Source organism: Arachis stenosperma, chromosome 2, assembly GCF_014773155.1.
Source record: "Arachis stenosperma cultivar V10309 chromosome 2, arast.V10309.gnm1.PFL2, whole genome shotgun sequence".
NCBI lineage: Eukaryota > Viridiplantae > Streptophyta > Magnoliopsida > Fabales > Fabaceae > Arachis > Arachis stenosperma.
The window spans coordinates 100,135,507-100,159,730 of NC_080378.1; the positions used below are offsets into that span (position 1 = coordinate 100,135,507).

Sequence of the window (24,224 nt, forward strand, 5' to 3'; positions counted from 1 at the left end):
ATGAAATGTTAATGAATGATTATGGAATGATTATCTGAGATACGAGTTTCCCTGGGTAACAGAACCGTGGCTTGCCACCACGTGTTCCAAGTTGAAATTCGATACTCTGTTGAACCTACGTCGTAAGGGTGACTGGGCACGTATAAATTACCGGGAATGGATATCCCCCGTTGAGTTATATATAAATGAATGAATGATTGTACAAATGATGAATGAATGTAAAATCTATGCATAGACTCATGGGGATGCGCAACGAGGGATAGTCTAAGGTTTTTGGACTTGTCAGGTTGGCTGGATAACCGCCAGATGAGCCTCATCAGTCATAGGACAGGCATACATCATGTGCATTTGTTTACTGTGCATTACTTGGGATTGCCTAACTGAATATATTTTATGCTACCTGTTATATTTGCTACTTGCACTATCTGTTTCCTACTTGTGCGTGAAATTATTTGGTTGTTTGTCTCTGCTGAATCACTGGTGATGGAGGAGCGGAGGAAGGGCGGACCGGTCTAGGGATTAATGTTAGGTTTAAAGTAAGTAAGTTTAGGATACTATAGGTCATCTACCCCTTTTTTATGGCTTCTTCTTAGGGTTTAAGTTTTATAATTGTTTGTTGGCGTTCTAGGATTCCTTTGGCATTCCCAGAATCTTATATATTATGTGCGTGGCACCTTTACCATGCTGAGAACTTCCGGTTCTCACCCCCTACTGTGTTGTTATTTTTAGATGCAGGTCGAGAGGCTCCTTGCTAGGCGTCTAGATTCCTCAAGCGGAGTAGTTTTGGGTTATTTTGATTATCAGTTTGTATATATATGTACTTAGCTTTCTCTCCAAGAAACTTGATTATTTTGTCCCTTATAGAGGTTACAGGAGAGTTAGGGTTTCTTTTCTGTATTTTGGGTATTTTGGGATACTTGTATATGTATGTAAATATTCTCTGGCCAGCTTTGGTTTCACAGGCTGACTAAAGAGCTTGTTATGCTGTATTCATGGCTCTCCTTTTCACTCTTTCGCTTATTCATATCTGTAACTTTTAGGTTTCTTAGCACGCAAGTTATTTCGTCTTCGGAGTGTTGCACTTTTTATTTCGCGATTTTGTTTTACCCATTTTTCAAGGCTCCTAGTTTATTATATTCTTTCTACTATTATACGTATGTATTTTATTTTAGAGTTCATAGCGCCTTGCCACCTCTATTTTACATCCTAGGTGTAAAGCTCTGTGTGGTAGGGTGTTACACATAGAAAAGATCATGAAAAGACTTAATATGAATAAGTCACATTCCTTGAGTACCCCAATGATCATAAGATCTTTGGATGTGGAAAATGATCAATTCTGTCTTAAGGAAGAAAATGAAGATATCCTTAGTCTTGAAGTACCATATCTTAGTGCCATTGGAGCGCTAATGTATGTTGATAATAATATACGATCCGATATATCATTTGCTGTGAATTTACTAGCAAGATATAGTTCCTCTCCAACCAGAAGATATTGGAGTAGAATCAAACAAATCTTTTGATATCTTCATGGAACGGTTGACATGAGATTGTTTTATCCATATGGATCCAAGTCACCACTAGTTGGCTATGCAGATGCTGGATACTTGTCTAATCCACACAAAGGGAGATCTCAAACAAGATACCTATTCACATATGGTGGTACAGCTATATCATGGAGATCCACGAAACAGATGATAGCGGTAACCTCCTCTAATCATGCTGAAATACTAGCAATACATGAAGCAAGTCGTGAGTGTTTTTGGCTCAGGAGTTTGATCCAATATATTCTGTCATCATGTGGACTGATTGATCATAAGATAGCTCCAACTGTCCTGTTTGAGGATTGATGTCCAACAGATCCGCTCAAGTGACAATCTGACAGATTTGTTTACAAAATCACTCCCAAAATCATCCTTTGAAAAACTGGTACATCATATTGGGATGCGTCGATTTCGAGATATTAAATGATGTCGACAAGAGGAGGAGACTGTACTCTTTTTTTCTTGGTCAAAATTTTTTTCCCATTGGGTTTTTCTTGACAAGATTTTTAATGAGGCAGTCCCTAACACAAAAGATATTGTACTCTTTCTCCATCACTAAAGTTTTTTTCCCGTTGGATTTTTCTTTAATAAGGTTTTAATGAGGTATAATCCTAAATGGACATCTAAGGGAGAGTTTTGTGACAAGGATGGATAAGAATGGATGTCCATTAATGAGCAATTCAATTTTCCTATGTTAAGAGGAACAAGTTTTTATGTTAAAGAAAATTAATGAGGTTTGAAAAGCAAGTTTTGTATGCCTATATAAAAAGCATGTACGGGACAAAAGGAATATACACAAGCAATAATAACAAAATAGTTTTCTCTCTCTTTATACTTTTAAAATACCCTCTCTCTGTTATACACTTTACTGTGTGTGTGTGAGAATTATTTCTATTATATTAAAATAGTAATTATAGTGAATATTACTACTAGAATTATCCAATTATACTTCTTTATTTTATATATATATTATCTCTTCCTTATTTATTTATTTCACAACATCGAAGTGTCTTTTTTATTTATAATGAATCCGTATTGTTCTTTATAAAAATAATCGACGATTGAGTTGGGTTTTTGTTTAAAAATATACCATTTGTATTTAAGAAAAATATTTTATATATTACTTTTTTGTATATATTTTTTACATTTTTTTTATAGAACATAATTGATAAAAAGTAAAAAAAATAAATTATTTTTTATGCCATAAAATTAGAAAAAATATTAGAGGGTCAGTATAATTTATAATTTTTAATCATTAATTAGCCATTAATATATAAAATTGTAAATTAAAAATATAATATTAGATTCCTAAATTAAAAAATTGAACCGATGACAAAAACAATAAAAGTATAAAAAAATAGTGTAAATATAATTTCTTCAAATTGAATATTCTCCGTGAACTGTGGTGAAAAATAGCATACCTGCAGGGACAATTCCAAGGGTAGTGGTGTGGGGGCAAGCGCCCCATTATAATTTTGAATTTTTTTGAGTAGTATATGATAATAATATTTATTTGTCCTTATTAAATTATTAAATTTGACCCATAATAAATTTTTACTCAACTTTTGGTATTTAATCGTCAATTTAAAAATTTTATATTAGATATTCGTTAGAGTGATCAATTATCAGATTTAAACGAAATTAGTGTTTTTTTTAAAAGTCAACTCAAAAGAATATTATTTATTTTCTTTTCAAATTAGCTTTAATTTTTGCATAGCAACTGTATTAATTGAAAGAATTTTTTTAATTATGAATATCAATAAGAGTCGGCTTCTAATCGTGTTAGGAAATGAATTTTTAAATAATTATTTAGTAATATATATGGAAAGAGATAAATTTTGATGGTAGTGTTAAGAGAAAAATTACTTAATTTTTTAAAAATATAAAACTTAAAATAATAGAATTTTAAATAATATATTATTATTTAAATTACTATTTAATGTTTTAATTTTATATTAGATATTTTGAAAGCTAATCATATTTTACAATAACAAAATATAATCATAACAATAATCTTGTTATATGTACATTAAAAATAATTATCTATATAAAATATATATTAAAATATAAAATACATATTGAAAATAAGTTAAACAATACATGTATTTATACACAGATATATAGTGGTTTATAGATAATTTAATATTTAATTTTTTTATACACATATTATTTTTATTATAAAAATTATTATCACGTTATATAAATTTTGCTCCCCACTACCAAAATTTTCTAGATCCGTCACTGCATACCTGCATAAGGAATGGGTTCACCAACTTCCAGCATTCCAAGTATGGAAATTAATCCAAAGAGAATTATGTTTCCCATTTCTGAATCATTTCTTTGGAAATGTAGTAGAACTCTAGTATAAAGAGTAAATAGTCATTTTTTATCATAAAAAATTCAGAAGCTGATAAAACTGATAAAAAAATTGAAACTAAAATGATATCTATATAAGATAAGTTTGGTTCGACAAAAATAACTAATTTTTAAATTTTTATTAATAATTTCGTAAATACCCTCTCCTATCCTAAATCGATTCATCCATTTTCTGTCACTATAATCACTGCCACCTACCGGCTACCATACCTCCTCCGAGAAACCTCTAAATTCTGCTACAATGGCTTGAACTCCAACAACAGTCGCAGCAACAACAATCACACTACCCCGCTTAGATGCAACAAAACGACGATGTTTCAACGTACCGCAGTTTCAAGCTATGGAACGAGCATCAGCTCCAGCAGCAATATCACGTGATAGCACATCACCATTAAGCCATCCCTCTCTTCCACTGAGATCTCTACTTGTCGGCTATTGCCCTTGGCGTAGGGCCCATCAGAGCATCTGATGAGCAGTCTCTGTCTAGATCAGCAGTTATGGCAATGCGGTCCGCCGCGATAGGAGAAGCCGGAGGAGCAGGAAGCGGAACAACTGGAATAAACTGTCAAGATTGTGGGAACCAGGCGAAGGAAGATTGCCGTCACATGAGGTGCAGGACTTGTTGCAAGAGCCGTGGGTATGAGTGCCAGACCCACGTAAGAGCACGTGGGTCCCAGCCGCTAAGTGTCGCGAGCGCCAACAGCAGTTAATGGTGCTTCAGGATCACCAAAACAAAGATGCTTCAAAGAGACCTAGAGATGGCAGTAATAGCAACAACTCTTCCACTTCTTCGGAACTTGTTTGCACTACTTGTTTGCCCTCCACTGGTACTATCACATTCATTATTCATCTGTCTATCTATCTGTATCCTTTTGTGTAGGTCACTGATTTTGTTTTCATTTTGTATTTGTTGCATCTAAGCGAGGTAGTGTTGGTGCAGCTGTTGTTGGAGTTCGAGCCCTTGTAGCAAAGTTCAAAGACTTTTTGGAGGAGGTATGATAGGTGGCGACGATTGTAGGAAGAGAAAGGGAATGAATCAATTTAGGGTAGGGGAGGGGTATTAGTTACAAAATTATCAATAAAAATTTAAGGATCAATTATTTTTGTCAAAAAAAACTTATCCTATATGAGTATAACTTTAATTTTAATTTTTTATGGTTAGTTTTGTCAGGGTCTAAATTTTTTATGGTCATAAATGACTATTTACTCCTAGTGTGTGTATATATATATGAGTAATGTTAGGTAGCCAAAATATTATAGATAATAAACAAAAATATATCATTAATAATATTTGCACTGATAAGAGAGTATAAATCACTCTCCTAACTTAATTGATATAATTAATTTCTTTCTACAACTATCTTTCATCATTAATTACACCAAAAGTCAATTCTAAATTTAATGTGAACCAAATCTCAGAAAATTCTCTTTCATTATTACATTTATAATTCTATAATTTTTTCTCAAATAAAAATTTTAAATTCTTATATTTTTAATTCTAAAAAAATCTCAATTACCTCAATACATTTTATAAAAAATAAAAGCATCTTAAATTTAGGGCAAATGACTAAAATAAATCATTTGGGTCTCAAATTTACCGAAATATAACTTTTGCATATTGCATACGCAACTGTAATTTTTCACTAAACTACATAGATTGCGAGAGGAGTCCCATGAATTCCAAATGTACATAAACCGCTATACCCCTCCAGCGGTTTATGTTGAGATGCAAAATGGTTAGAAAACGCCGCAGCAACACCTGTCACATTTCTCAACGTTGAATTTGGAAGCCGTCGACTAGCAACCGGACATAGATCCCAACTGGTATGCAACATCATGTAGCGTGATGGTGCACTCCCCTAATGGCATATGAAAAGTGTGCATCTCAGGATGCCACCTCTCAATGAATGCGCTGACTAGGGGTTTATCCAACCAGAACCACCTCGTGTTGAGCCTCGCCAGGTGGTACAAACCAATCCTCTCTAAATAGGGTATGATCTTATCCTGCAGAGACATGTTCTGTTGCTCTAGACACTATAAATACACCTATTTGACGGTAGCATGTGAGAGAAATAACCAAACCAAATGAAATTTCATCACTAACAAGTTTAACCCATATATTATAACTGGAAACAGATATTAAACTTATAATTTTAAATTTAAATTAATAAAACTTAAATATACAACTCAAATCTTTAATTTAAAATAATCAAATACTAAACTTATAATTTTAAATTTTAAATCTTAAATTTAAAAACCTAAACTATAAAACTTATTATTTTAAAATTTAAGAACGTAAAATACAACCATTAGGTTCTATTTACAAAATTTAATCTTTAAATTTTAAACCCTAAACAACTAAAACTATAATATTAGAATTTAAACTTACATATTTAAAAGCTAAGATTTTAAATCTTAGTTTTTAAATACGATACTTAAACAACAACCCTACAAGCCTTACAATTTGAATCATATATCTCAAATACAAGAGGATCATCATTCTACTTAAACATTTGATCCTATCTTTAAATTTTATATCTTAACTTTGAAATCCTAAACTGGCAAATCCTAAATTATGTGTTCTAACTACTGCACCCGAATACTACATTTTATATTATATGAAATTCAATAACTAAAACAAAACAAACCCACCTCTTCGTTGATGCCACCGACAATATGTGCAATACCTTTGAGCCGGTAAAGACTGCGTTCGTCTGCCATGGTCCCGGCTCTAACAAAGTCAGAATGGCCAAATCCTCTAAACGTGAAAAACTTTGTCTTCCTCACCACACTTTTCTCTCTCCCTCTCTCTAGAATGTCTCTTTCTCTTTTTAAGAATATGAAAATGGCTCAAATTGAATAATCAGTGGCTCCCTTCTTGCGTATTTATACTAAAGCATAAACCGCTGGACCTCTATCGCGGTTTATGCATGTTTGACATTTACACAAAAACTGCGAGACCCCTGCCGCGGTTTCTAGCCATTTTACATATCAACATAAATTGCTGGTGGGGGTGTAGCGGTTTATGTACATTTAGAATCTGTGGGATCCCTCTTGCGGTTTATATAATTTAGTAAAAAGTTGCATTTACGTATGTAATATGCAAAACTTGTATTTCGGTAAATTTGAAGTCCAAATGTTTATTTTAGTCATTTGCCCTTAAATTTGATTAGTCTCTATTTATTGAAAATAAGAAACGTTCAAAATTATTAGTTTTTGAATTGCAAAATAAAATAATAAATAATAAATAATAAATTAGTACCAACTCATTTATTATAAAAATGAAGTGTTTAAAATTATAGATGTTATACATATAAAATTATGGATGTTAAATTAAAGAATTTTAATAACTTCTATTGTACAACTCATATTTTACATATAAACTATTAGAAAATAAAAAATAAAAAATAAAATATAAACAAAAATTAAAAAATAAATTTTTAAAAATAATTATTAACTCATCATATTAAAATCAATAAATAAGTATACATATAAATATTAAATAAAAAATATTAAAATAATTAAAATCATGATCCATTAGTAGTGAACATATAAGATAATTTGAAAAATACAGTAAGACACATAATTTAAAATTTGGTAATATTAATTATAAAAATTAATTAATTATGGACATCATATATATGAAATTATGAATGTTATGAGTATAAAATTATGGATGTGATTAATATGAAATTATGAATTTTATGTGTTAATTATACAACAACTAAAAATTGATATGTGTATGAATGTAATAACTAATAAATGTTAATTTAATATTTGGATGTTAGTTACATGTAATTATAAATGTTATGTGTATTTATGAATGGCATAATCATTGGTGACGAATAACATTCACCTATACTTTAGGTAACATCGAATTTGAGAGATGAGAGAGAGAGCTAGAGAGAGAGTGAGGGGGGAAAACACAGAGTGGGGTAGAATTAGGGATTTGCAGATAAAAGATCCTAAGGTTTGGAATCGAGAAGAGTATCTACGTTTGAAAAACGATTCATTCTCTGTTTCTATCACCAATCTGCCATAAGATATTTCTAAGAAGGAATTATTTCAATTGTTCCATTAGACGGGGTGAATCAATGACATCTATTTAGCTCAAAAACTGAAAAATGATAAGGTGTACTTATTTGCGTTTGTTTGATATACAACGAAAGGGGGGGGGGGCGATGAAGGCTATAGCAGAAATGCATCATACAAGTAAAAGGGGGAAGATAATATCAATAGGTAAGGCTAAGTATAGAAGGCCAATGGAGGAGAAGATCACTGGGATACGCAAGGGAGACATTGCAAGAACTAATATAGAAAACAAGCAACCTAGGAGAGGCAAAAGTCCTGCAAGAGTGGAAGAAACAAAGAAGGATACATCTGTCAAGGACCCGCATGGAAATGTTTGGACGAAGAAGGTTGAAGTTCCAATAGCCAAAGAGAATTTCGATTGGCTGCTGAGGAGTCTGGTAGGAGGAACGACGATGGCCATTAACTTCAAATCGCTACAAAGAGCAATCAGGAAGAATTTTTCTCAGGTTGTCGAAGTCAGAGAACTTGGAGCTTATAAAGCCTTGCTAGTTTTTTATATTGTTAAGAATGTGGAGGAAGCGTTCACATTCAAAATGAATAGCTTCCTACAATTCTTTCATAGTGTAAGGAGATAGGAGGAATCAGAACGTAGTGAGACTAGAAGAGTTTGGCTAGAATGTTATGGAGTACCTTTACATATTTGGTCAGTGGAGACGTTCAACATGATAGGCAGCCTATGGGGAGAAGTAATCAAGTGATCAAGTATGATGAAATGATGAAGTCAGCCTTATCATTCAGTTCTGGTCGAGTGCTAATTTATACTAGTGGCTTTGATGTCTTTGTAAAGGAGGTGGGACATGAGGTATATAGAGATAATTGTTTGCTGGAAGATGCAATCGTAAGGCAAATATATGAAAGCTCTAGTTCACATTCCGATGGAAGAGTGGCGATGGCGGCAGCGTGGGATCTGGCGGCTGAGATCATCATGGAATGGGAAAACGAAGGAGATGAGGACAAGTGTAGAATGGTAACATCAAATATCTTTTTGAATGAATGCAATCAAGAAAATTCAAAACAGTATCAAGTGCAATGAAAAACGCATTCTTTCAGAATTAATGGAATTAATGGTGAGGCTGATTGTGAGGAATTTGATAATTATGTGGAGGTTGATTCGTAAAGAACAGATACAGATACTTACTTTGATAAGAGAAGTGGGTCTAAAAGAGTTGAGGTAAGTGTCTAAGGGTGGAATGATATGGGTCTGGGCTCTAATAATTCAGAGGCCCATGCACAATGCAACAATTCTTGTCTCCTGATGGGTCACACAGCTATTGGGCCATTGAAAGAGAAGCGGATGGGCTGGGAGCTTATGCCGCAAGAGACTAGCAAGGAAGGTGGGCCGGGTCAGAGGCTGGGTAGGTGCTTTGGTTCGGGCCAGGTGGATCCCTCCTTAAGCGTTGCTGGACTATGCGGAATGGGCTGCACACTTCAACGTCCCCCATTCATTGATCACACCGCTATGAGGGATGTCTCCTGCGTTCCATTGAGTTGAGGGGACATGATCCGGCGACGCATCTCAAAAGCCAACTGCAACATTGTCATGGAGAGCTTGGCAGCGAAGATCTATGAGGCTAGACATGACCAAGGTCCGGCAGTGGAGGGGTCGGATGGAAGAAGAGCGGTCCGGGCGACCTAGGGAGGCCAAAAGGTGCAATTCCAGAAAGATGAGAACAGTGAGGTAGAGGTTGGAGATGGGGACAAAGTTGTGGAACATAAAGATGTTGACGAAAGGGGTACAGAGGAGGTAGGATCTAATGCAGAAGAGGAAGAAACAAATCAAGATGCTGATCAGAGGCTTATGCAGGAAAGTCAGTTAATCGAAAATAAAGAAACATGAGAATTGGCTGTGGAGTTTGGTGCAATTTTCTATGATGAAGAAAAGACATTGTGGCGATTTTACAAAGTCAGAATGAAGTTATGGCAGCAAAAAGAAAGATGGCAAAACAAAAGGAGAAAGCTAAGAGGAATAGGCCTAAACAACATAAAATTGTGTGTAAAATTTCTTTTAAATGAATTATAGTTGTTGGACTATTAGAGAATTAAGAGAGGATGGAAAGTTGAGTACGGTGGAAGAGTTGAAAAAAAAAAAGTTTAGATTGAATATGCTAGGATTGATTGAAACTAAGAGAGAGGTAGTGACTAAATTTGATGTTGTTCGAGTGGGGTTGTGACACAGTGGATTGGGATTATGTGGAATCAGTAGGAGCCTCTAGCGGTTTATTATTAATGTGGGACTATTTGTTATTTAAATGATTGAACTACTATAAAGGAGATGGTTGGCTTTGCGTGCAAGGCTTGCTAACAAAAAATAACTTTAACTGTGCATTCTGTTTGGTGTATGGAACACATGTCCGGAGTGAGAAACTGATGATGTGAGAGGAGTTAAGCTATATTGTGGATTTATGTCAAGTTTCGTTTTGTTTCATGGGAGACTTTAACGAGATACTAAGGTTGGAGGAAAGAAAAGGCGCTACAAGTTTACCGGCATCTGCAAAAGACTTTAAGGAATGGGTGCAAGATTTAGAGTAAACACCCAACCCGGTCCTTGTCCATTTTCACGAAGGACAAAGTGATCCCTGTAAAAAAAAAAGGGACACTTTGACCCTTAACCTTTTTATTTTGGGATAATATGATCCCTCTGTTAAAAAATTCGTTAAATAATAACAAAAATTAGTTTTGTGGGGGGGGGGGGAGGGAGTTTATTTGTATTTTGTGGAGGTTTTAAACCTCCATAAAATTCTTTTCAACAATTTAACCAATTACTACCACTACCTTCTTCATCCTCATTATTACCAATTCTACCTCTATTATTTTTATTGCTTTATCATCATCATTATCTCCTCTACCGTCATCATCACAAATACCAATATTATCAACATTAAAGTTCTCTTCTTTCATTTCTTATTCGATGTTCTTTTTTTCCTTTAAAAGGTATTGGTACTACGATTACTTTTTTTGCGACATCATTTTTATCAATGGTTTTTCTTCGCTTAATCACCATTGGTGAAGGAATTTTTCAAAAAAAACTTATTAATAGTTTCTGGAAGTTTAAAACTCTCACAAAATACAAATAAACCCCCCCCCCCACAAAACTAATTTTTGTTATTATTTAACGGATTTTTTAATAAAGGGACCATATTGTCCCAAAATAAAAAGATTGAGGGTCAAAGTGTCCCTTTTTTTTCGGACAAGGACCGAAATGGGTATTTACTCCAAGATTTATAGCCAGTGAATTTACCGCTAACTGATCGAAAATTCACATGATTTCGAGGTCATTCTTGTAGCCGCATAGATAGGGTTCTTGTCAGTGTGGAGTGGCTTGAGGAGTTTTCAGATACTCGTTTGAGAGGAGGACCTAGAGGGCTATTAGATCATTGCCTGTTGATTCAGGAAGATGCGAGACTTAGTGCGGGTCCAAGACCTTTCTGAAGCTTAGACTTCTGGTTTACACATGAAGGGTTTCTGAGGATGGTGAAGGATGAGTGGAGAAACTTGGGTGATGAACAGTTCACTAGTAAGCTGAAGGCCTTGACGGTACCACTGAGGAGATGACACAAGGTCAATTTTAGGGACATTGACAACAGGATAAAGAAGTTTGAGGAAGAGATTAAGAAAATTGATGACATGGTGAGTGTTAGTAGTTATAATGGAATATTGGAGGCTAGACGAAAGGCTCTTATGACTTGTTGTGCGAAGTGGTATGCTAGAAAAGAGATTCATTGGAAGCAGATGTCTCGATCTCAACATGCTAGAGATATGGATAAGAATACCAGATACTTCTATAACTTAGCATCGGCTAGAAGAAGGAACAACAGAATCGATTCACTAGTAATTAATAGCAGAGTGGTAAGGAACCAGGCCAGAATAAAAGTTGCAATTAGGATTTTATAAAGAACTGTATTGATAGGAATATTCTCCGAGGATTGAAATCTGTGATGGGTTGGTAAAGCAGATTAATAAGGAAGAGGCAGCAGAGTTAGAGGTGATGTCATCACCTGAGGAAATACGAGAGGCAGTATGGAATTGTGAGTCTAGTAAAGCGCTGGGTAGTGATGGATACAATATGAACTTCATAAAGAAATATTGGGGTGAGATTGGTCAGGAGTTTACTGTAGCTGTGTTGGATTTTTTCCAAAGTGCGAAGCTACCAACGGATGCTAATGTAACATGGGTGGCGCTAGCTCTAAAATTTGTGGGAGCTAAGGAAATTAAAGACTTAAGGCCAATTAGTATGGTTGGTTGTGTCTATAAGGTGATATCCAAAGTCTTGGTGAGAAGAATGCAGTCGGTAATGCTAGGTTTAGTGGGAGAGACTCAGTCTACATTTGTAAAGGGTCACAAAATATATGATGGTGCTCTCATTGCTTGTGAGACGGTCCAATGGTTGAAGTTGCGTAAGAAGCAGGCGGCAATTATCAAATTAGACTTTCAGAAAGCCTATGAGAGAGTGAAATGGATATTTGTGGATGTTATGCTACAAAAGATGGATTTTGGTCTTAGATGGAGGGCATGGGTGAAGGAATGTGTGACTACAGCATCTATGCCGGTGTTGATTAATGGGTCACCATCCAAGCCGTTCAGGATGAAGAGAGATCTTAGACAAGGAGATCATCTTTCTCCTTTTCTATTTGTTCTGGTTGTTAACATCTTGCATAGAATAGTGGGTGAGGCAATCAGGAATGAACGCTTCTACTGTTGGAGGGAAGGGACAACATAGAATTGTCGCATCTCCAATTTGTGGATGACACAATTTTATTTTGTCCACAGGATATAGAAACATTACTGAAATATAAGAGGCTTTTGCATTGTTTCGAGTTGATGTCTGGCCTGAGTATTAACTTTGATAAGTCAAATATGATTTCGGTTAACTGTGAGCAGGAATGGGTGACGAATATATGTGGTTTGTTGGGATGCGCCGAAGCTACTTTACCTACCAGGTACTTAGGAATCTCTTTAGGTGCAAGCCCCCGGTTGGTGAAGACCTGGAAACTGATCATAGACAAGGTGGAAGATAAGCTCAGTTTGTGGAAAGCTAAGTCCCTCAGCAAAGCTGGCAAGATAGTTCTCATAAAATATATTATAAATAGTTTGCCGGTTTACTACTTAAGCTTGTACAAGATGCCAAAGGCGGTTGTAGAAAAGATAATCGGGCTACAGAGAAAGTTTTTGTGGAGTAAAGAAGATGGAAATAACGGTATACCACTTGTGAAATGGAAGATGGGGCAAGCTCCGAAAAAGTTAGGCGATTTGGGGGTAGGGGATGCGTTAATTAGAAATGCGTCGCTTCTGTTCAAGTGGTGGTACCGTTTTTTGAAGGAAGATTGTCCGTTGTGGAAGAAGGTAGTAGATTCTTGTAATCATTTGAACCCTTCTGTAATGTTGTCAAAACAGCCATTACCATTAAGGGGTGGCCCATGGAAAGATATTTGTCAGCTTAATATTAAATAGCCCTATGCAAGAGATATGATGATTAGTGATTTGGCTATGGAGGTGGGAAATGGCAGACGTATTCATTTCTGGGAGGATGATTGGCTACAAAATGGTCCGTTGAAAGATAGTTTTTCGAGACTCTTCTCTGTTTCAAATCAACAAAGATCCATCGTAGGGGGGTGTGGGTTTTGGGATAGGATAGAGTGGGTGTGGAACTTTCAGTAGAGGAGAGAGTTATTCTAATGGGAACTTGAGTTGCTCAACCAACTTCATGACCGACTACGACTAGTAAGAATGTTGCCTAGTAGAGAGGATACAATTGTATGGAAATTTGATAAAACATGTATCTATTCTACTAATTCATTTGTGCAGGTGCTGCAGAAAGAGACTCTCCTAGAGGACATCACAAGCTACAACTTCACTAGTGCCATTTGGAGAAGATTGGTTCCTCCAAGAGTTAAACTCTTTGCATGGTTTGTTTTAGTAGGCAGGATCAACACTAAAGAGAGACTGAGTAGGCTAGGAATTATACATCATAGTGATTAAGATTTGTGTTTTGTGTAAAAAGAAATAGAATTTGTGCACTATTTGTTTCTTGGTTGTGATGAATTTACTTTGGCAGGTATGGTGCGCTTGGTTGACGGGTGCAGATAGAGCATGGACTATTCCGGGGATTGTTAATGAACTGTTTGAGAGTTGGATTGAAGTGCCTAATCGTAATTCTGAGCAAAAGAAGTGGCTGATAGGATTCTTTGCGGTTATCTAGAAAATTTATTTAGAACGGAATAACAGAATTTTCCAGAGATCTGAGACAGGTGTTGATGGAATCAAGACTAGGTCGTTTGTGAGTTACAGAAAATGGTGTGGCATTGATCCGTTTGGTTGTTGATGGCAATACTGGAGATGACAACAGATTATACGCTATAGTTCTTCTATATCTTTATCTTGATTTCTCTGTTGTTTTTTTGTTCCTGCTTGCTCCACTTTAGTGTGTCGAGCTCACTTCTTTCTTGAAAAAAAAAAAATGAATGGCATAATTACAAACCTACAAATGATATCTCATACCTTATCATCTCTATTGTGATTTTTCATATTTTCAAAAATTGGTTGACTATCACAACCTTGTCAGGTGAGTCAGTCTGTTTTTCAAAATTTTCAATTACTTCCGATATAGGCATCGTGTTAAGGTCGAATTCAAATGCCAAACTATTTGAAATGATAACTACAACTGGTTGTGAATTTCTTTGATCTATCCCAATCAAAATCAAACTCAAAGTTTCAAATTGCACTAAATTTGTAATTTTTGCTCTTGAATATCAAAGTTTCTTATTGTGCTTCAGATATACTAAAATCGTGCTTTTTCCCTCTTGAACGTGGAGGTTTTATCCATTACATAAATTGCCTCTAATGATAATGAAGTGATACAATAAATTAGTGGTTATTATGGAAATTATTACAATTAACGTTAATTAAGGACGATTATTATTACAATTTATTTTTATTATTATTATTATTAGTCTTTACGGCAATGGTAAATATGAATGTCAAATTGTAAAAGAGAACATTAATATATGATTCAGTTAATGTCTAATAATTAAAGATATGTTATTATAATTAATATGATTAATATGTGAGAACCATTAAGAGGATGATAAATAGAATAATAAGAGAGTGATAAGAGAATGAGTTAAAAAATTAAATTTAACTAGCTTATTTAAATAAAATTAATTTAAAAAAATTTTGGCTAGTCATGACTAAAATATTTTGGTTTTCATAACTTATATATATATATATGCGCAGGCGCTGGGATTACAGTTACACACTGTTGCGAGCATCACTTGTTGTTAGTGGTAAATTATATGTTAAAAAGTCCATTAACCTATTGCTATTATTAGTTAGTTGTGATTATATTCATGTGAAGTTATATACATGAGCACCAAGAATTGGTACATGTTTGAGTTATATATGTATCTTGATGCGGGTAGTCACATAGGCGGCCCCAATGAACCCTAATAATGCTCACAATGTTTATGAAGGACGACCACACACTTGTTTAATTAATTAGTTGAACATTATCACATCCATAAATGGCACCTCTCAAGGTTAGGTTCAGATTAATTGTATTCTAACTGGTTTTAACTGCTGATGAGTGATGAGTGATGATTCATCATGTCCTTGCTGCTACTCATTGATGAACTATGAATCAATAATTTTGACAATACATACCTGTTCTTTAATTTGGTAATGCCTATATAATTTATGAAAAAGATATATTTTATACTTTTAATTTTTGTATTTTATTTTAATTTAGTTTTAATTTTATTTAAATTAAAAAGTTTTAGTTATACCTTTTTTATTAAAATTTTATAATTAAAATTTTTAAAAAATTTAAAAAGATGTGTTGCTTGTTTGTTTTAATATATGTTTGTAATTGTTTAAAATGTGAAAACTAATTAAGAGATTTTAATACTTAAGTTGTGTTGTATTCTGAATTTTAGGTTAGTTATAGCAAAATAATTTCAAATCATCGTTCATGGATGTGTGATAGGGATAACGGCCAATTAGAGGAAAGAGAATAAAATCTGAGTTCTTTGAAGGAGTTGATCAATTTATTACGTATGTGTTCAACATAGAACCTCATAGGTCTCAAAGAATTTCTAGGTGTTCATGCATTAGTCTCGGCTGACTAAGTTGGTAGTTGACACTGGCTGTTCTATAGCATAAGTCTTAGCGTTGACACTGGCTATCCTATCACCCTTGTGTCACCTCTTATGATGATGAAATCATTGACTTTAGAGTCGATGATGACATTCATCCACCAAAAGAAGAGGACAAAAAAGGAGAAGAAAGGAATGATCGAGACGACTAAGAAGAAAAATTCGATGATCAGGAAGTAACATACAAAGAGGATGATGAACAAGGGATTGATGGGAACAAAAAAGAATAAGAGGAATCCAAATGAGGGTAAATTTATGTTCAATTGTGTTATGTTATATGTTCAATTTAGTTCAAATTTTATATTGCATGTTATACATTAGATTTATATTCATGGTAATCATTCTCTATATTATATATATTATATTTGGATTATGATGTTTTTAATTATTTTAATTATTTGTTTCAAATAGACATGTCTATGAGAGGTAGCGTGGGTGACTCACCCCCGACAATTACTCAGTCATCCTCTACATCTGTTATGCATGCATTGTCACAAGCACATGCTCTAAGAGAACAACTTTTCATTATGGTCCCAAACCCCAATTATCGAGGTCCTGCAACTGTTGCTCCACCATGATCTGAGTTAGAGTGGACTTCTTCACTGCCTCCACCTCCTCAGCAGATTCCAACATCTACGTCATTAACTCATGTGGCTGACCCCACAGCAGTGCCAACCTCCTCCCATGGATCCCAACCAGACCTCGTAGCGCCACAAGTCACTAAGATATTGATTGGCCTGATGGCATGACTGAGTAAACATTAAACTTCTTTAATTCATATATTTTATTTATATTTTGTTCTCTTTTAATGTATATTTTTTACTAAGTGTAAATTATTCTATCGGAGTTTGCACCAGATAATAATGCTGGTACACAGAGTGTACAAACATTATCAAATTATTCTATGATCACCCTAGACCCAATTACAAGAAGGTTCTCTTTGAGTTCTACAAGAGATGGTTTGACAAGTGGACCGTAAGTTAGTTATTTAATGTTAATTATATTTTAATTATAATTTTATGACATTAATTTTTAACCATTTATTATTTCATTGTGCAGGAGAAATTCACGTGGAATGAGACCCACAACCAGATAAACAAGAATAACTTCCATCATCGCATGGCAAAGTGTCTTCAGCAGATGTTAGAGGACGTATAGATGAGAAGCGAGCACTTAACGCAGTGGCTTCAACTCGACATTAAGAAGGCCCTGTATGTGCACTAGGAGATGGGTGAAGGTTGACGTCGTCAAGCCATGAATAGGGTCAATAAGGCGTCAACCAAGACGTCGAGGTACATAGGGGGTTCAACCATGATTATGAAGACAAAGGCTAAGATGGAATAACTTCTTTCCATATGCATAGCTAGTTTTATCTTTATCTCTTTAATTAATTTTGAGTTTTTGTAATATATTTACCCAATATGTACAGACAAAGTCACTACAGCATCCAGTTTCAATGCTGGAGGTCTTCAAGCAAACCCGCACGCTTAGGGAGAATAAGGAAAGGTTTCCTGATCAGTGGTCCGCGAATTTTTATGTAAGTTATGACTTTTTATAGAATTTAATTGCACACTACTATATCACCTCTTATATTGACATTCATATTGAATGTGTTAGAATTTATACACTTAGAAGTTGGAGGTCGCGACACAGTAGTCTCAGCAGACGGCATTTGAGCTGCAAAAAATCGCATCTTTAAAGTCGGGTTGTTTTTTGCTAGAAACTTGTGCATATCCACCTTCAGAGCTTTCTCCGATCCACCTTGGGGACTAGTCCTGTAGGTCCATAGCTTGACCCAGCACCTGTAGGATTATGGTCACCAGCTCCATTTGGTTGAGGAGAGGTACAACTAGCTCCTCGTATGCATGGCGAAGAAGGATGCTCGGGATGCAGAGACGGAATCCTTGTGACAGGAGCGCAAATAGAAGTTAGAGCACATACAACGTATGCGGTAACAGATGACTGTCTATTATGATTAGATGCGTGTAGAGAGCAACGGTGTTGGAACCGGCTCCTCCTCATCTACACTTGCACCATCCTAAATACCAGTACCTACAGCGCCGCTGCATTAAGACCAACAACGAGAACATCAAGAAAAGGAGGACGACAATGATTACGAGGATCCGTAAAATCTAACATTTTTTTTAGTTTTCATATTACTATCCGTTATTTTGTTGATGAGATTACGTTATTATATTGTAGTTTATTATTTTATGAAACATATTTAATTTTTGTTAATTTTATTTAGTTTTAATTAAGTTATAATTATAATAAATATAGTTAAAATATTAAATATATTTTTTTATTAAAAAATTATCGTCAAATTTTGTGTGGAATAAATTTCACGACATATTTAATTTGTTTAATTTTATTTTTTAAATATTACCGTCAAAATTTTCAATAATAATTATGGTGCGAAAAATTTTTCTGAATTAAATCTTCGTTCGAAACAGTTTTTACGAAAATCTCTGCATCTCAAAAAGTTTTACCATCCCTACTTTGGGACTTAACTCTCTTTCACGTGGAGTAAAAAGTTTCGATTCTCCATTCTTTGATAGCTACTCATTTATCTTTTTTTTTTATCTTTTTTTAACTATTTTATGGTGATAATAAGTAAATGTAAAAGAAGAATCGTTCTTATATATATATATATATATATATATATTACAGTAATAATATGTGTTCCAAACAATTGTTGTAGCTGAACATGACACATGCATTACCGTGACATATGGAATATCATATTAACTATAGTCACATGTATCTGAATGCTGAATACACATACATTTTTAGTACAAATTTATTTACTCAGATTTAGACATGAATGTCTACCTTTCAAGCTGGACCTTGCCTATGCAAATTAATGGTAATATATTAATGCCGTTACTGCTTCATAAAAATAGGTGTACCACAAATCCGCACATATTCCAATATACATGCTACATCTCTATCAGTCCTATATCGATAGTATTTGCCATAACTATCAAATACGTAGTCACAACATTGTACATTTGTACTACCTAATAATGACATAAACTAGCTATAATATTTTTTTCTTTTCTTTTTCTTTTTATTTGACAGAAACTATGTGCTTTATATATATTACAAATTCACAATAATATATGCTATTTTGATGACTCAATGAAAGTTGTCTCATAACTTAGGTTGAGGGTAACAAATAAATGTTATAGTCTTTTAAAATTACAAATTATTTGGATAAAAATTACAAACTAGAAGTAATTCGAGCTGAGATAGATATAGAACTTTTGGTAATTGTAGAAATAATATTTCTTTGATAACAATATACATATGATGTTGTTCTTGGGCATGAATACAATCACAATTATTTCTTATTACTATACTAATTAATTCTAAAACCTTTGAAAATACAGGCAGAAATTCACCACGAGTAATATTACTTGAATATAACATTTACAAGACATTTAGATAAGATATACCAATTAGCACAATGTCTTATAAATATTATATAAAAAATAACATTGCTCATTATTACCAATAGAAAATTAGAAGAACAACTGTATTTTGATGGTAGCTATATATATATCATCATATTTTTAGCACACCATATAGTAAGTAATATGCACACTTTACCAAAACACCCCTCCCTTTATTTTTGTTTCTTCTCTCAAGTTTCTTCAATGTTTCTTATTAGATGGAACTGTTCCATCTGTTCCAGAAAGCATGAGGTACTTATCCTTCCTAGTCAAATTGGTGCATTCAAACCCTAAAGTCCCACCAAGAACCCTCTGAATATAATTAGCAACTTCAATTGAAGATTTCCCTCCTTTGCAAGTCAACTCCACCGGCAATTGGTTCAAGAAAGTGACCTCATATGTAGGCATTGGATTCATGAACACAAAATAAGGGTCAAAGAATTTGTACCCATTAACGGAAGTACCATAAAACATACTCTGCTTAGTGTTAATTGCAACGGGAACAATCCTATCCGTTAATTCAGCAAAGAGTGCACTGAACCTCAATAGAAAGGGTTCCCTACAAGTTGTACCCTCAGGGCAAATTACCAAATCACCCTCCTCTAACAACCTCTTAATATTCTCAGCATCTCTTTCTCTCTCCCTAGACAATGCCACGGTCTTAATTGGTGAAATTAATGCGCTGAATTTGCTAATACTATATGTCACACAACTAACTTTTCTTCCTAGAGCAACGGCTATGATAATTGGGTCCGTTACGGTTCTATGGTTGCAAATAAATAGGACACCTTTTTGGCCTTTACCTGGTGCTGGTGGAAGGGTACCCTTTCTAATTACCCTTATTCCTAAGAGCTTGTAATTGTACCAAGCAATTTTTTCAGGGAGAGGGATGTTAAGGTACACCCTTAGAATTGAGAGTATTATACCTATTGGCATCCATAGGAAGGTTAAAAGGGTAATTAGTGGGGTTGGCCTTTGAACTAAACGCCCTTCATGGAAGATAATTGGGCTTAGAAGCTTGTTTCTTGGTAAGGGATCACATTTGGTCCTTGGCACTATGTATGCTTCCTGTATAGGGAAAACATCATAAAAGGGAAATTACTTAATTAGATACATTCATGAAAACAAGCTCTATAGGATATAGGTTTGAAAATTGCTTTTAAGACACAAATATAGAAACAATAAAATTGGAAAGAGCATAGATAAAGAGCTAATGCTTAAATGTTTTTTATTAAGTAAAAAGTACTATATTTTTTGTTAATTAAATAAATTTTAGTTTTTTATTTTTAATAGTGCTACAAAATTAACATTAATTAATTATTTTTAATTATTAATTAGCCAACATATTTAAAAGTATTAATAAAAAATAGTATTAAATTACTGGATTAAAAGTGTTAAACTGCTGGTTAAAAATCCTGGCTAATATAAATTAAAACTGTTAATCATTAAATTTTTCTCTTCTATTTATTATTATAATAATTATGAAAATATAAAATATAATAAATAGAGAACTAAAATTTACTTAATTAATAATTTTTTGATATTTTTAATTAATAAAAAATACAACACTCTTTATTTATTACGAAATATTTAAAGATGAGACTAAAGATAAAAATATAATTCTTCAATGTAAAACTTGTATCTTATTGAAAAAATATAATATACTAGATAGATCATATTTCTTTTAAAAAAATATTTTTCAATTACAAACTTGATGCCTAAATAATATGCAGTTCATGTGTAAATTAAAATTATCAATAAAAAAAATTATATAAGATATCTCCTGGTAAAACAAAATGAAAAAAAATATTTTATTCATATTCACACTTAAACATATGGTTTATTCTCAATTTCATTCGTCAAATGTGTGACTTTGAGATGCAAAATATAGGTCCCATCACCTGAACAAATCTTTAATTAAATGAACTAAATTTCAACATTTTGTCTTATTCATTTAAGTGGTTGTATATATTAGGTGAGGAATATATATTATTTCTCATTTCACTCATACCTTTAAACAATTACTATAATAATTCATTAATTGCATACTTGCATAAATATATCCTTATTGATAGTGATAAACTATGTTTATGCCGTTACATAAATTAAATTACACACACATGCCATGTACTTAGGAATGAAATGGTTATTAAGTATTAAAAGATTGTTGAGCGTATGGAAATAATAATAAAATGGAAATTAAAGTGTTATCAATTCCTCAATCTGAGTTGAGTATGATTCATAAATCATAACTGAATACTAACCTAATATAATTAGGGAATTCTTGTAATCTCTGTTTTTTTTTTTTTTTTCAGGTAATATAAAATAAATAAATAACATACTAATGATGAGAGTATGAATATTTATAGCACGCTGTATCAAATTAAAGGCAGATCAAAGTGAAGTTGAAATATAAGGTGTATCCATATAATTAATTGGACCATAGAACATGGGAAGGACCACTTAGAAAGAGTTAAGTAGTGTAGTAAAGATCGAAAAAGATGGGATCGAAAACACAAGAAGGGGATGAAACAGTTTTGTCGTGCTAGAGAGATAGGAAAGTACATAAACAAAAACACATAAAGTAGTGATTCATCATCATCATGCATAGGGGAAATAGAACATGTCATAGTCATTAGGCTAAGTGTCTCACCAAATTTTCAGCGATTTGTGGATACCAGAGTCATATCAAAATTTAAGAATCATAAAGATATGTTAAACATATAATTTAATGATATAGATCTAGAAATAACAATTTTTAATTGTTAATCATAATATTTAAGTAGTAGATATAGTTGGTGCGTAAAAATTCTATACGTACGACCTAAAAAAGTACTTCACGAAGGTTTAAATATACAATATTTTTTCATTATCACGAAATCATTTTAAAAAGACTGTGATAGATAAATGCATATAAATAAGTATATTTTTAATATATTTTAAATAAAAGTATTTATTTTTTAAAAGATTAAGTTATAGTAATACATGAATGTTTATATTTTTAAAAAAATTCTAAATGCAAGAATTTTTTCTTGGATAATTCAATACTTTTAATCAATAATTCAACACTTTTATAGCAGTATTAAGTTCTATTTAAGAGTTTGTTGTTGGCCAATGGATTACTGCATGCATAAGGTGAAATTCAAACATTCGACACTTACTTAAACGGGCTAGTGAACTAACCATTAGATCAGCCTAATTTAATTCTTTTATTTATAATTATATGAAAATCAATAAGGATTAAATTCTAATTTTTTTTTTTGCTATAAATACTATGATATGTACATGTCATAAAATTATTTATTTCAATAACTTTATTTATAGGAAGATGTAAGTAAATTATCATATCTCTAATATTAACACTCAAAAATCTGAAAGTATTTAAAAAAGAATAAATGATAAAAACAACATTGAGATAAATATGAATTACTTAGTTGACTCTCCATCTAGATTATTTATAATTAACTTGCAAATATAGTGTCTCATCACTATATAATACCCTTAAAACATAATGAAGTTTCAAATAACGTTATTGTTAAAATGAGTTCTCTCTAATAATCATATCATATATTATAGGAGATTGATAAATAAATATATAAATATATAAAAGAGGGAGTACGTATATGTATATTCACCAACCTTGCAAATTGACATAAATTCATAGTCAGATAAACTATCTCCAAGTCCCAAATCTGGTAAGCTTTGAGGCCCAAATTCTTTCATAACAGCTTCTTTCTTGTGTTCACCAACCAATACACCAGGCTCCTTAACAAACCCTGTTGCTCTTCCTGATTTTGTTACACTTAGTTCTGTCCCAAGAACCTTATCAGCACCCAAAAAGGTCTTTGCAAATGGTTCCACCATAATCCTTGGACTAGCGGTTACAATGTACCTTTTTTCAAAGGAATTGAACACTCTCCATGTTTTTGGATGTACGTCTTCAGCATAGAATCTTGGTAACACGGACCGAGACACTAGCTCGATATTCTTGATCTTCAGGCCAGCACAGGCAATGAAGATCAAGGTCTTAATTGCCAGTGTCTCGGATAAAAAAAGGTACGTAAAATATACAAAGGGTACCGAGGCTAAGAGAACTAATCCTCTTAGCATGCTACCGGCTTCAATGGCTACAAGCATGTAGTAAGGAAAAGCGCTTCTCGACACGAGAAGCGTTCCGTCTAGGTCGGAAGCCACGACGTGCTGATTTGATCGGTTTTCGATGTTACATTTGGAAATTGGTGGAAATTGGCTAAAGCTTCCCATGATCATGTCAAGGAGAAACAATGGGAGAAGCCAAATAAATGAAAAAAAAATGGAGAAAGAACTTAGGAAAATTAAAGAGTATGTGTGTTTTGATGTAGCTTTATAGTTGTTAGAGAAATAATATAGCTTAGGAATGTTATGAAGAAAGAAGAGAGGGCGTGGAGGGGTTTAAAAGGAGGAGGATGTTGGTGAACAATTTTGAGCATGAAGTATAATTAATATAATGTGTGGTACATAGAGATTACCCCTTTTTTTTTCTTCTAAAGTGAGAGATATATAGTAACGAGGGATGTGCGCCGCGAATTAATTATGAATATATATTTTTTTAATTCTTAAGTTACTTTAGAATT

General features: G+C 33.3%; 1 protein-coding gene across 1 annotated transcript; it reads right to left on the reverse strand.

Annotated features, from left to right (window-relative positions):
* Positions 1-19,408: 19,408 nt before the first annotated feature.
* Positions 19,409-24,015, reverse strand: LOC130960661 (glycerol-3-phosphate 2-O-acyltransferase 6-like). Its single transcript, XM_057886106.1, has 2 exons — positions 23,251-24,015; positions 19,409-20,679 (listed from the first exon to the last, which is right to left on the reverse strand). Exons 1-2 carry the CDS (start codon positions 23,878-23,880, stop codon positions 19,813-19,815), a joined length of 1,497 nt encoding a protein of 498 aa, XP_057742089.1. The 5' UTR covers positions 23,881-24,015; the 3' UTR covers positions 19,409-19,812.
* Between the last annotated feature and the right edge of the window lie 209 nt (positions 24,016-24,224).